Genomic DNA, 12,167 nt, shown 5'->3' on the forward strand with positions numbered 1-12,167 from the left:
GGCACCACTCAGGAACCAAGAACAAGCTGTCCTGATGGGCTGTGTGAGGAGGAAATGAGGGTCCGTGGTACTAAATGGGGCATTTCATTTTATTTTATTTTATTTGTCTTTTTGCTATTTCTTTGGGCCGCTCCCGCAGCATATGGAAGTTCCCAGGCTAGGGGTCTAATTGGAGCTGTAGCCACCAACCTACGCCAGAGCCACAGCAACATGGGATCCAAGCTGCGTCTGCAACCTACACCACAGCTCACGGCAACGCCGGATCCCCAACCCACTGAGCAAGGGCAGGGGCCGAACCCGCAACCTCATGGTTCCTAGTCGGATTCGTTAACCACTGCGCCACGACGGGAACTCCAGGCATTTTAAAATAAGAGCATTTTTTTCTTCTTGAGGGGTGCCTCTCAGCATCAGAATATCAAATTTAGCATTTTTTGAGCACTTACTATTGTCAGGTACTGTGCAAAATGACTTACATGTATTATCTCAGCAACCTATGGAGTAGATACTCCTGTTAGCCTCGTTTCACAGGGGTGGAAACTGAAGCGTAGAGCTTAGTTAACTTGCCAAATTCCCATGACTAGTTGGTAGAACCAGGTCTGTCTGACTGCAGGGGCAACAGTCACTGAGTTACGCCACTTGCTAAGAATTAGCCCACCCAAGAATCAGGATCATAGACGGAGTTCCCTGGTGGCTCAGTGGGTTAAGGAACTGACATAGCAACTGCCGTGGCTCAGCTTTGATCTCTGGCCCTGGAATTTCTGCATGCTGCAGGCATGGCCAAAAAAAATAAATAAATAAAATAAAATAAAATAAAGAAAAAAGAAAAAAAAAAAAGAATCAAGATCATAGAACCAAAGGAGAATTGTGACCTATTCTAGTCTAACTCTCATTTTGCAGAAGGGGAAAAGTGGGAACTTACCCCAGGTCACCCAGAGCTGGGCCAATAAACTAGGTTTCCTTTTTTCTAAATGAATGCTGGTCCTGTTGTGTCCTCTTTCTCCAGGTCCTTTGGTGGGGGAGAATGTCATGAAAAAATTTAGGAGGGGAGGACAAGGGTCTGATGCAGGGCGGTTGAGAGAACATTCTTGTTCCTGGGCTGTGGGTAAGGCTGATGTGTGACTTCGTGGGCCTTACACACTTTGCCTTCACAGGCCCCCCTATGTTCTGTAATGGGGGGGGGAATGGAGGAGGGAGCTAAGGAGGGAGAGATAGGCCCTGTTTGGAGGTGAAGGTGGTAGAGAACTACCCTTTGGCCCCCTGGGAAGTTGGGGAGTAGGTATCAGATATGTCTTGGCTGCTCTAAGCTCTCCTTACTATCTCCAGCGAGGATTTTGGAGCCTGGCAGGTCTGGGTTTGAATCTCAGCACGTATACTTTGAATCTCCGTGTGTCAACGGTTCGTGTAACATTGCAGTTAGGAGTGTGGATTCTGCATCAGATTACCTGGATTCAGAGGAAATCTGGCTTTGCCACTTACTGGCAGCGTGACTGGGGGCAGGGTACTTTTAACTCTCTGTGCCTTAGTTTCCTTTTGTGCAAAATGACAACTCCTGTGACCTTCCTCACCTGTGTGGTTGGGAGCCTCTGGGGATGAGCTGAGATGATGTCTTCGAGTGTGGATCACAGAACCCAAGGTGTGGGGGGTTGTATCCTCCCCTCATTCCTACAACGTCAACTGCAAAGGAATCTAGAAGATACTAGAATCTCCCCTGAGTTTAAAGTTCCCCAGAGGAAGGCAGTCCATGGCTTCCCTTGAGTCTACATCTGTCCCCTCCTGCTCTGAAATTCTTCTAGAAGTCTGACCTTAACTTTCATCTCAGGTAGAGAGGGACCCTGCTTTCTCACTGTTCTTCCTCTCTCCTCTTTCCTGGGCATGAGAACCCCACAGCCTTCCACCTGTCTTCTAAACCTTCCCTTCCTTCCTCCTTTCTCTTTCTAGAGTGGTTTCAACTGGAGCCTACTGGGAACGCCCTGTCCTCAGCTCTGCCTGCCTCACTTCTCCCTCCATTCCCATGTTTCAACCACCATTAAACATTTATTGGGTTGAATAAATGTTAAGGGGAGGGCTCGGAGAGGCAGGCAGCTCAGAGTTAGGAGATTACAGACTGGCTGATCAGAGCAGCCTCCATCTCAATCATGAGCAAGCCCAGCTGCGGCTGGTGCCTCATGAGCCAATAGGACACAAGGAAGAAAGCTCTGGAAGAGGGCAGGCCACCCAGGAGGGGCAGGCTCCCTGGGGAGGTGAGAATTGAACTGTCCATCTTCTATTTTTTTTTCCCCATTGAGGCATTTTCTTCGCCCTAGGGACGTATTACATCCCTAGAAAAAGAACCTAGGATTTTCCCTCCTGTGTGTTTTCATCTTGCTTCCTCACGGTTCATGACGCCAGCTGAGGTTGTCAGTACAGTGAAACCACACTGATGGGACGGGAGCAGGTTATTCTGCCATTTTTCAAGATCTTTGAGTTGCACATCACATCTGGGGCTGATCACTCCACACTTGTTTAGCCTGCCCGTGAGGTTCGCAAAAAATCTTCCCAGCTTTGTGAGCACTGATGATTTTGAATTTGTCAGTGGAACCATGCTTCAGCATCACAGTTAGAAACCGATGATGACTCTGGAGCACAGCCTAATAAGGACCTGGTGTTTGCCTCTCTTTTTGGCATTGTTGAGGCTCTTGAGAGCATCAGTCAAGGATCTTCCTGAGCACCATTATGGCAGCATGGAAGAATGGCAGAACATTGGCAGAAAAGGTGGACCTCTTTCTTAAACCAAATGAGTCCTAATTTAGAACTCAGCACCTTCACCCCATTCCCTGCACCACCCTCACTCTCCATGACCCCAGGCCCCTGACTTGAAATGACTTTTAATCCCACCCCAGAGCTCAGCTTTGCTCGTCTGCCCAGCAGACTCTCCCTCCATCACAGTTCTCTGCCTTTTCTCACTACCTGCCCCAGGGTGCTGGAGGAGGAGGACCCAGAGAGTCAGAGCCCCACTGCCGAGCTCCCTGGGGACAGATACATTCTTTCCAAACCTCCGACCGCCCCACCATGCTCTCCCAGAGAGGAGGCACCCCCTGGTCTGGGGCATCTGATCTGGGGCCTTGGGAGTGACGTGAGCTTCACCAGGGGGCCTGGGCAATGAGCACACTTTGCTGAGTCCCCTTCCCCAGATGCTCCCCTCTAAATGCTCTCTGCCCCCGGTGACATCTTCCAGGAGATCGCCAACCCCAGGATGGGCTGGCCTCCCTGAGGGAGCTACCTGAAGTGGAGACATTCTGGAAATTTGTTTTCCTTCTGGATAGTGGCTGCTCTATCTAGCTGGGGGATGGGGGAAGCATGATATTTATGGTCCTTAAAAGGCTCATGATGGCCCATTACCTCCTCAGAATCCTGCATCAGCTTGTCTCCATGTCTCTGTGGAGTCTCGGGTCTCACACCCTTTTCCGCTGCCCACTCTGATGTTTATCCTCACATGTGCGTGCACACACACGTGTGTGTGTGTGTGTGGTTGTACACCCATGGGCTGAGCTCCAGCACTAAGGGAGGAGGTGGGAGCACTGGCGGGTGGAGCGAGGAAGGGAGCCATGGGGTCCTCCCCTTCAAGGAGAGCCCCTGCCTCCATCAATGAATGATGCGACCCAGTAGTGGGGGGGGCTGCTCAGCTTGATCCCTGTGTCCCCGATTCCCCCCTCACCTGTTTCTGTAGCTCAAAAAGATCGGAGGCGGGGGCTTTGGTGAAATCTACGAGGCCATGGACCTGCTGACCAGGGAGAACGTGGCCCTCAAGGTGGAGTCGGCCCAGCAGCCCAAGCAGGTCCTCAAGATGGAGGTGGCTGTGCTCAAAAAGCTGCAAGGTGCAGGCCCAGGGCAGGATGGGAGGGAAGAGGTGCTGGAACCAGGGCCTGAGACCTGATGGATGAGGGGATATGGGACTAGATTTGAGAGCAATGAGGGGCCTAAGGGTAGGGGGAGGAGTGAGGAGTGGTCCCGGGGCCAGGGCGGGGGGGCCCCCAAAGTCAGGGGGGCACCAGAGCCTACCTTAGCGCTGGAGGTGAGGAGGAAGGAGCAGGAGCTGTGAAACCCATCTGTGGTCCTCAGGGAAAGACCACGTGTGCAGGTTCATCGGCTGTGGTCGGAACGAGAAGTTTAACTACGTCGTGATGCAGCTCCAGGTGAGTCCCCAGGGCCCAGCCTCCCTCCTCTCTCCCTGAAGAGCTTGGGCGGTGACTCCCAGGTCGGGTGGAGACTGTGGCCCCAGAAGAGTGGGGAGGGGGCACAGGGCTTGTTGGGGAGCAAGGCTGGTCTGAGTGTCACAATGGTGGAGGTCGGGACGGCAGCTGAGTTGGGCCCGTCCCCACCCCCGCCCCCGCCCCAGGGTCGGAACCTGGCCGACCTGCGCCGCAGCCAGCCCAGAGGCACCTTCACACTGAGCACCACGCTGCGGCTGGGCAAGCAGATCCTGGAGTCCATCGAGGCCATCCACTCCGTGGGCTTCCTGCACAGGGACATCAAGCCAGTAAGGGCTGCCCCCTCCTCCAAAGCCCACCCCACTTCCTCTCCTTCCTTGGGTCCACCGGTTGCTTCTCCAGGGCAGTGGCTAGGGTGGGGACAGCCTCTTCTATTTGTCCCCTTCTCCTGCCCTCCATTCCAAGCCCCATCTCCTCCTCTCCCCCGCCTCTCAGGAACACACACACCCCTGCCCGCCCTTGGCCATGCCCAGTCCTCTCCTTTGTTCTCTGCTTTTTGTTTTTTTCTACCCTTGACCTGAATGGTCCTTGAACCTGGAAAGGTGAAGGGGTGGGGAAGGATGGATGGATTGAGAGGGGGACTAGGGGCTTAGTGAGTCTCTGGTAAGAGATGCCAACTAGCTCATTTTGTGATATCTTGGATCTTGGTGCTGAAAAAACATCCAATTTAAAGGGGGTCAAAACTGAGGCCCAGAAAGGTTGGTTGAATGGCCCAAGGTCACACAGCAAGGCCAATGCTGGTCTCCTGCTGCCTCAAAGCAGGGCAGGTACACTAAGCCACAGAGCCCTGCTGGGTCCCAGGGATTCCACGCTGGGTGGACCTTGCTGTGTGATCTCAGGAAGCCCCACTTTGCCCTCGGATTCCTCCTCCCCTCACATCTGCTCCTCAGATGAAGCTCTGACCTGCTGTATGTGTGGTTGTTCTCCTCTCACAGTCCCTCACAGAGCTGGTTCTTGGTGCCCCTGAGGTGGGCTGGGTGGGCTTGGAACCCCCCGGCTCACAGCTACTGTCTTCCCCAGTCAAACTTTGCCATGGGTAGACTGCCCTCCACCTACAGAAAGTGCTACATGTTGGATTTTGGGCTGGCCCGGCAGTACACCAACACCACGGGGGACGTTCGGCCAGTGAGTACCGTCGCTCTCGGGACTCCTGAGTCTCCGTCCTGAGCTGGAGACCCTTCTCTGGTTCTTCTTGCAACTGCCTAGACAGGCCTGGCCTTGTGCTCAGTGTCACCCAGTGCCAGGTCCATGCATGGCCCGTCCTCTCTCCCCCTTGGCCTGGGCTCCTGGTGGATGCCACACCCATGCCCTGTGGTCTGTTGCCCACTCTGGTCAAGGATAGATGCAGGGGCAGGAGCAGGTTTAGGGCCTGAGCGTTGGTGGGTCAGGCTGCTCCTGACCAGGCTGATGCGGTGATGCTGGGCGGGGAGGTGGTCAGGGTTAAAGCAGTCAGTTAGGCTTGGTAAGCAGGGTTGAGATGTGGCCAAGGTCGGGGACAGCAAGTGACCTTCCTGGTGGTGTTCTCCCCTCTCCAGCCTCGGAATGTGGCCGGGTTTCGGGGGACTGTTCGCTATGCCTCGGTCAATGCCCACAAGAACCGGGTGAGTGGCAGGGCTGGGACAAAGGGTTGTGGGGACAGGAAGGGCACAGGCCAGGGGCAGGCAGCTGTGAGGTGGGAAGAGGAGTACAGGGCAGGGGCTGGAAGCTGCCCTTTCAGAGACCCTGACTGGAAGAGGGATCTGCTGGCATCTCCCCTTGGATGTCACCTTCTTCCTTGTTGGGGGGATCCCCTCCTCTCTGTCCCCTCCACAAACCTCCGTGGGATGAGAAGACACCCCAGGACTTTTGACTGTGGGATTCTCTGTGTGCTGGTGGGTCAGGAATGGTGCCATGGCTTCACGGAGACCCCAGCTCTGCCCCTAGGCATCCTGACTGGTGTCCCTCAGTGAAGGGTCAGTCCCCCACTCCCAGGGAAGGACCTGAGAGCTGTGGGTAACCCCTCCCCACCCCCACTCCAGGAGATGGGCCGCCATGATGACCTGTGGTCCCTCTTCTACATGTTGGTGGAGTTTGCAGTAGGTCAGCTGCCTTGGAGGAAGATCAAGGACAAGGTGAGGCTGGTATAGCTGGGTCTGGGAGGGGGCATGGGGCAGCTGGGGCTCCATCTCCACGTGCCCTCTTGCCTCCAGGAGCAGGTAGGGATGATCAAGGAGAAGTATGAGCATCGGATGCTGCTGAAGCACATGCCCTCTGAGTTCCACCTCTTCCTGGACCACATCGCCAGCCTTGACTACTTCACCAAGCCCGATTACCAGGTGGGAGTCTGCTCCTGCACCCTGACACCTCTCTATGCGTGACCGACTCCAGCATCACCCATTTTGCCAAGGCCTGGCCTCCCTGCCGGCTTGGCCCTGAGCACCTCCCTGGGCTTCCAACTGCATGGAACTTTTAGTGCTCCTGTAAACAGTAGTCACGGCGAAGATTTATCAAGAGTGCACCCTGCTCTCAGAGCTTTTCCTGCATCAACTCATTTAAGCTTCAGAACAAGCCTTTGGTGATATTTTGTCTCCCTTATGTTATTATTTGAGCATTTAACAATGAAGCCAAGGACTTTTCACGGAAACTCTGCAGGAGGCCAAGAGGGATGACCGTCCCCATTTCATAGATAAGAAGACTGAGGCCCGATAGCCCAGTTAGGAGCAGGGCGGGGCTTAGGAACACCTGATTCCAAGACCAGTGCTCTTTCCAAGGTGCTGTCACTACACCCCTACGGGACCTGCTGACCCTGATCAGGAAATGGGGGAAACATCAGCGCTGTTCTGCCCAGGATCCACTATGTGCCAGGCACGGCTGCACACCACAAGGATGCCAAATAGTGTCAGGCACACAGTGGGCCCGCAGTGAAGGGGCCCTGCTGGCAGAGAGCCCCCTCTGGAGAGACCTAAGTCAGAAGTGGAAAAGTATGCAGGGTGCCACTTCCTAATCCCAGAGACCCAGTTGCTGGCAGAGACGCCTTACTGGGATAGTAGGAGGCCATGCCCCCAGTCCGAACTCAGCCTCACGGGGGTCCCCCAGACTGCACAACTGTGAGCACACTCTGTGCTGGGCCCTGTGCTAGCTTCTAGAAATGCACTGATGGCAGATAGGCATGTGAACAATTCAAACCGCTGCTCTGTGCCCAAGCCAGGAACCGTGTGGGCCAGGTAATCAGGGCAGGCTTCAGAGAGGAGAGGACCGTGGGAAAGGCACTGCAGGCCCAGGAAGCAGCTTGTGCAGAAGCATGACCCCTGGCGGTGGGTTTGGGAAACTGCTGCTGAAGCTTCGTAGAATGTGGAGACGGCAGAGGCTGGGGATAGTCAGGGGACAGATCTCCCAGGGCTTGTGTCCAGCCAGTGGGGCTTAAATCAAGATGATAATTTGCATGCTTATTTGCATATTGTGTGCATGTTTTCATTGAAAATCAATGTGCCCTTCTTCCAACGCCCCCTCTTGGCCCATCCTGTCCTAGACAGCCCCTCTTTTCTCCCTGCTCTCCCATCAACTGCCTCTGCCCTCCTCCTGGCTAGCCCCCCGGGTCACCTCTCTGTCCTCCCGCCACCCCCGCCCCTGCAGTTGATCATGTCAGTGTTTGAGAACAGCATGAAGGAGCGGGGCATCGCCGAGAACGAGGCCTTCGACTGGGAAAAGGCGGGCACAGATGCCCTCCTGTCCACGAGCACCTCCACCCCGCCCCAGCAGAACACCCGGCAGACGGCAGCCATGTTTGGGTGAGTCTCAGGAGGGGTGATGGCCGGGTGGGGACAGACAACCCGGCCCGGAGGTGTCACCTGAGAAGCCAGGCCTCGCCTCCTCTTCCTACCTGGACACATCCGGCGGTCTCCCCTGTGCGTGGTGCTCAACAATGGGGTTCTTGAATCCCAGGAAGTTCTGCCACACCTCTGCCTTCAACCTGGGGATGGGATGGCTATCCTTATTTGGAGTTCTTGACCTTACTAGGGAGGGGGGCGCCCTGAGTGAGATTCCCTGAACCCCACAGTTTGTCCATATCTCAGTGGTTGCACGTCACCATTCAGTGAACAGGTCTTGAGCCCTGGTCCCAGGCCCTGTGGGGGCTGGAAAGAGAACCTTGCAGCCCTGCCCTGAAAGCACTCTCGGTGAAGTCCGGGACATCTGTAACCCAAGGGTCAGCGATTTCAGACCCACGTGACAAGCATGAAGACCAGGGAGGGGCCAGAGTGAGGAGGGCTCCCCACCCAGCCCTGGGAATGAGCCAGGGGATGCACTGGGAAGGAGACTCAACTTGTCAGCGCATTGTGGGGCCCGGGTCTGTAAAGACATTGCTCGAGGAACTCCTAACTGATTCTTTCTTTCTTTCTTTCTTTTTTTTTCTTGTCTTTTTGCCTTTTCTAGGGCTGTTCCCATGGCATATGGAGGTTCCCAGGCTAGGGGTTGAATCGGAACTGCAGCTGCTGGCCTACACCACAGCCACAGCAATGCAGGATCCGAGCCACGTCTGGGACCTACACCACAGCTCACAGCAACGCTAGATCCTTAACCCACTGAGCAAGGCCAGGGATCGAACCCACAACCTCATGGTTCCTAGTTGGATTCGTTAACCACTGAGCCACGATGGGAACTCCCTGTTTCTTTCTTTAGACCTATTTTCCTGGTCTCAAGGAAGTTGGCTGGCAAACTGCAGTGGGGAGCTGGCAGGGCTGGAAAGCAGTGGGATCGCCTACATAAACAGAGCCAGGAGGGGCCTGTCTCTCAGCCCTCTGCCCGCCTGAGAGGGGTCTGGTTCCAGAGGCTTTGCGAGCCTGGAATGGAGACAGAACTGCAGGTGCCCCTACCCTGCCTGGCCTCACTGTACCCACTCCCCTGGGTGCTGTGTGGTTCTCCAGAGCCTGTGCTAGAGGATAAGGCACCTCTGCCAACTTTGCCCATGGCCCCCTCCTGGCCTCCACAGGGTGGTCAACGTGACACCAGTGCCTGGCGACCTGCTCCGGGAGAACACGGAGGACGTGCTGCAGGGCGAGCACCTGAGTGACCAGGAGAACGCACCCCCCATCCTGCCTGGGCGGCCCCCTGAGGGGCTGATGCCCAGCCCCCACCTTGCCCCCCACACCGGGGGTCCAGAGGCTGAAGTCTGGGAGGAGACGGATGTCAACCGGAACAAACTCCGGATCAACATCGGCAAAGTAACTGCAGCCAGGGAGGGGGACGTGGCCTTCCCCACCCGTGGGCCCCTCCCACTCATCCCTCCCCAGCGCCCTCTCCCCAGCCTTCCGCCTGCTCGCCCTGCCTCCCTGGCCAAGCCCCATCGCGGGATCACCGGCATCCTGGTGCTCTGACCTCCCTCTCTCCTTCACCCCGAGGAGACCACCTGACCCACAGCCACCCTGTCGGCCCAAGTTCATGGACCTCCCTCTCCTGCAGACGCCCTGTGTGGTGGAGGAGGAGCAGAGCCGAGGCGTGGGGGTCCCCAGCTCCCCAGTGCGTGCCCCCCCAGACTCACCGACAACCCCCGTTCGTTCTCTGCGCTACCGGAGGGTCAACAGCCCAGAGTCGGAGAGGCTGTCCACGGCGGATGGGCGGGTGGAACTGCACGAGAGGAGGTGTGTCCGGGGCCAGGAGGGTGGTCAAGGGCCCCTGGTCCCGGCTGGTCTGGAGGAAATGTCAGATTCAAGGCAAAGATGGGGGGACCTTGGAAGTGTTAGGAGGATTATACCTGGGCCTGAGATCAGACTCTGTTAGAGTGAGTGTCAGGCCCTGGAGCAGGGTTAGGGAAGCCGAGGGCCCAGCTCCCGAGGGATAGGCTTGGCCAACCAGGCCCAGGAGGTGATGCGGCCTGAGCTGGTAGGTGGGCGTGCTTCCAGAACCTCTTTCTCTAGGGACGAATTATGGATGCCCGCCTCCAGCAGCTGGTGAGGCTCCCTTCAGCTTTAGGAGAGGGGCCTGGGAGAAGGGATCACGGAGGGCTTGAGGAGAGGCTGGACCAAGTTTAGAGGGTTAGGATTCAGGGGAGCGAATGTCAGGGAGGGACCTAGCTGGGGGCAGGGAGTATGGGAGAGCCCAGAGCCAAGGCAAGCCCTGAGGATGCGAATGAGAGGGTGGCTGGTGGACCTTGGGTGGCCAATGGCCACCAGGGACCAGGGCCAGATCCTCATCTGAGAGCTGGTAAGTGGGATAACCTCAGGTGGGAGAGATGACTCCACCCTCCCTTGGCCGTGGGTGTGGCTTTTCCCCCCAGTAGGGCTGGGGCCTTCTCTGCACCAAGGAAGGGGTCTCTTCCAGGGGGCCAGCTGCAGGGAGTTCTTTCCACACCCACACCTCCTCAGGCCCACCTCAGCCACAGCCCCCCTGTGGCTTCTGCCCCAGCTGCAGTGCACACCCGGGATGGGCACAGGGCCCCCAGGGGTATGGAGATGCCCGAGACAGGGCAGCTGTGTACCCATCCCTGTGCTGACCCCAGGACAAAGGGACACAGGCCCTATCCTGTGGGAGCAGCGCTCACATCCACCCCACACGCTCACATCCACACACACTCTCACTCATAATCTCACACAGTCACACTCTGACACCCACACACTCACATTCTCACACATACTCCCACTCACATTCCTATACTCACATTCCCACACTTACAATCTAACAGAGTCACACTCTCACACCCCCACATTCTCATTCTCCCACACTCACATCCACATACTCTCACACACATTCTTACACTCACCTCACACACAGTCTCACACAGTCACACTCTCACACTCACATATGCATTCACACATTCTCATACAGTCACACACTCACACATGCTCTCACACACATCATACACTCACGGCCGCACATTTATAATCTCACACAGTCACACTCTCATGCTCACATTCACACTTGAATTCACACACGCTCACATGCATGCACGCTCTCACAGTCACACATACTCTCACACACTCGCACTCTCACAGGTTGAACTACCTGGGAGGGAAGCCTACATTTTTCATCCATTTCAGCCCCAGAGGGTTCGGGAGACAGGGAGGGGTGAGGAAGGGTGGTTTGGAAGGGATATGAGTGGAAAAGCGAGGTGGGAAATGCCCTGAACAGAGACAGTCCTGAAGAGCGCGCTGGTTTGGCTCAGAGTGAATCTGGTTTCAGGGACGGTGGGAAGAGGAGAAGGCCAAGGAGAGACTTTCTGGAAGGGAAGGTTCAGGATCTCAGGGGCAGCAGAAGGGTTTTTTGGGGGGGTGTCTGAAGCACTTCAGAAGCCGATGAGATTGGGGTGTCCACATCCCTGCTTTCCTCAATTCCCACTCCGCCCCCAGTCCTCAGCCCCTCTCTTCCTCCAGCCCCCTCTCTCCTTCATGCCCATCAAAACAAACCGGGCTCTTGGGAAAGGAAGTGACGTCAGCTCCTTATATGGAAGAATGAATGTAAGACCGAGGCGGCCCCCCTCGGGGGGTTTATTTTAAGCCTTTTGAACAAATCGATAAAAATGCTGTGTAGATTGGAGTTGGCAGGTCCCGCATAGGCGGGGGTGGGAGTCTGTTGAGAAAGGCCCACAGGAGGCTTTGATCTGCACCCGCCCCCTCACAGGCTCAGGCTGGAGGAAGGCTGGAAATCAGCCCTTGCCAACAGCCTGAGTGTGCGTGAGGCCTCCGTGCTTCTCAGGGGGCACCCTGGCATTTGAGAGAGGACAGTTCTTTATATGCAGCATCCTACAGCCAGAAACACCCTCACCTTGGGGCTGGTACCCTCCAGTTGAGAACCTCTGAAAGTGACGTGAGAGTCATCGCACAGGTTAAGATAGCAGTGAAAGAGATGTCCCCAGGTAGGATCAGTGTCCCAGAGGCAAAACATCAGAGGGGACCCAGCCCCTGCCAGGCAAAGCTCACCGCCTCCTGGGGCAGCAGAATCGTAAACATA

General features: G+C 56.1%; 1 protein-coding gene, 1 long non-coding RNA gene and 1 pseudogene across 4 annotated transcripts in view; 2 read left to right on the forward strand and 1 right to left on the reverse strand.

The window, feature by feature from the left end:
- LOC146401553 (uncharacterized) overlaps positions 1–12,167 on the forward strand; it is an 838,561-nt gene that overhangs the window by 329,767 nt on the left and 496,627 nt on the right. The window lies entirely within an intron of this gene.
- TTBK1 (tau tubulin kinase 1) overlaps positions 1–12,167 on the forward strand; it is a 43,218-nt gene that overhangs the window by 4,893 nt on the left and 26,158 nt on the right. For all 3 annotated transcript variants that reach the window (XM_084968154.1, XM_001929304.6, XM_084968153.1), the window contains exons 3-12: positions 3,707–3,854; positions 4,099–4,172; positions 4,376–4,516; positions 5,268–5,372; positions 5,783–5,848; positions 6,266–6,358; positions 6,437–6,562; positions 7,860–8,014; positions 9,214–9,445; positions 9,684–9,862. In XM_084968154.1, coding sequence (XP_084824280.1) covers positions 3,707–3,854; positions 4,099–4,172; positions 4,376–4,516; positions 5,268–5,372; positions 5,783–5,848; positions 6,266–6,358; positions 6,437–6,562; positions 7,860–8,014; positions 9,214–9,445; positions 9,684–9,862 — 1,319 coding nt within the window. The remainder of the gene's footprint in view (positions 1–3,706; positions 3,855–4,098; positions 4,173–4,375; positions 4,517–5,267; positions 5,373–5,782; positions 5,849–6,265; positions 6,359–6,436; positions 6,563–7,859; positions 8,015–9,213; positions 9,446–9,683; positions 9,863–12,167) is intronic.
- LOC146401556 (small ribosomal subunit protein uS8 pseudogene) lies at positions 2,313–2,835 on the reverse strand (annotated as a pseudogene).

Source organism: Sus scrofa, chromosome 7, assembly GCF_054392235.1.
Source record: "Sus scrofa isolate SSC_HxYL_T2T_F1_AM1 chromosome 7, Sscrofa_HxYL_maternal_Yorkshire_Landrace_v2.0, whole genome shotgun sequence".
Lineage (NCBI taxonomy): Eukaryota > Metazoa > Chordata > Mammalia > Artiodactyla > Suidae > Sus > Sus scrofa.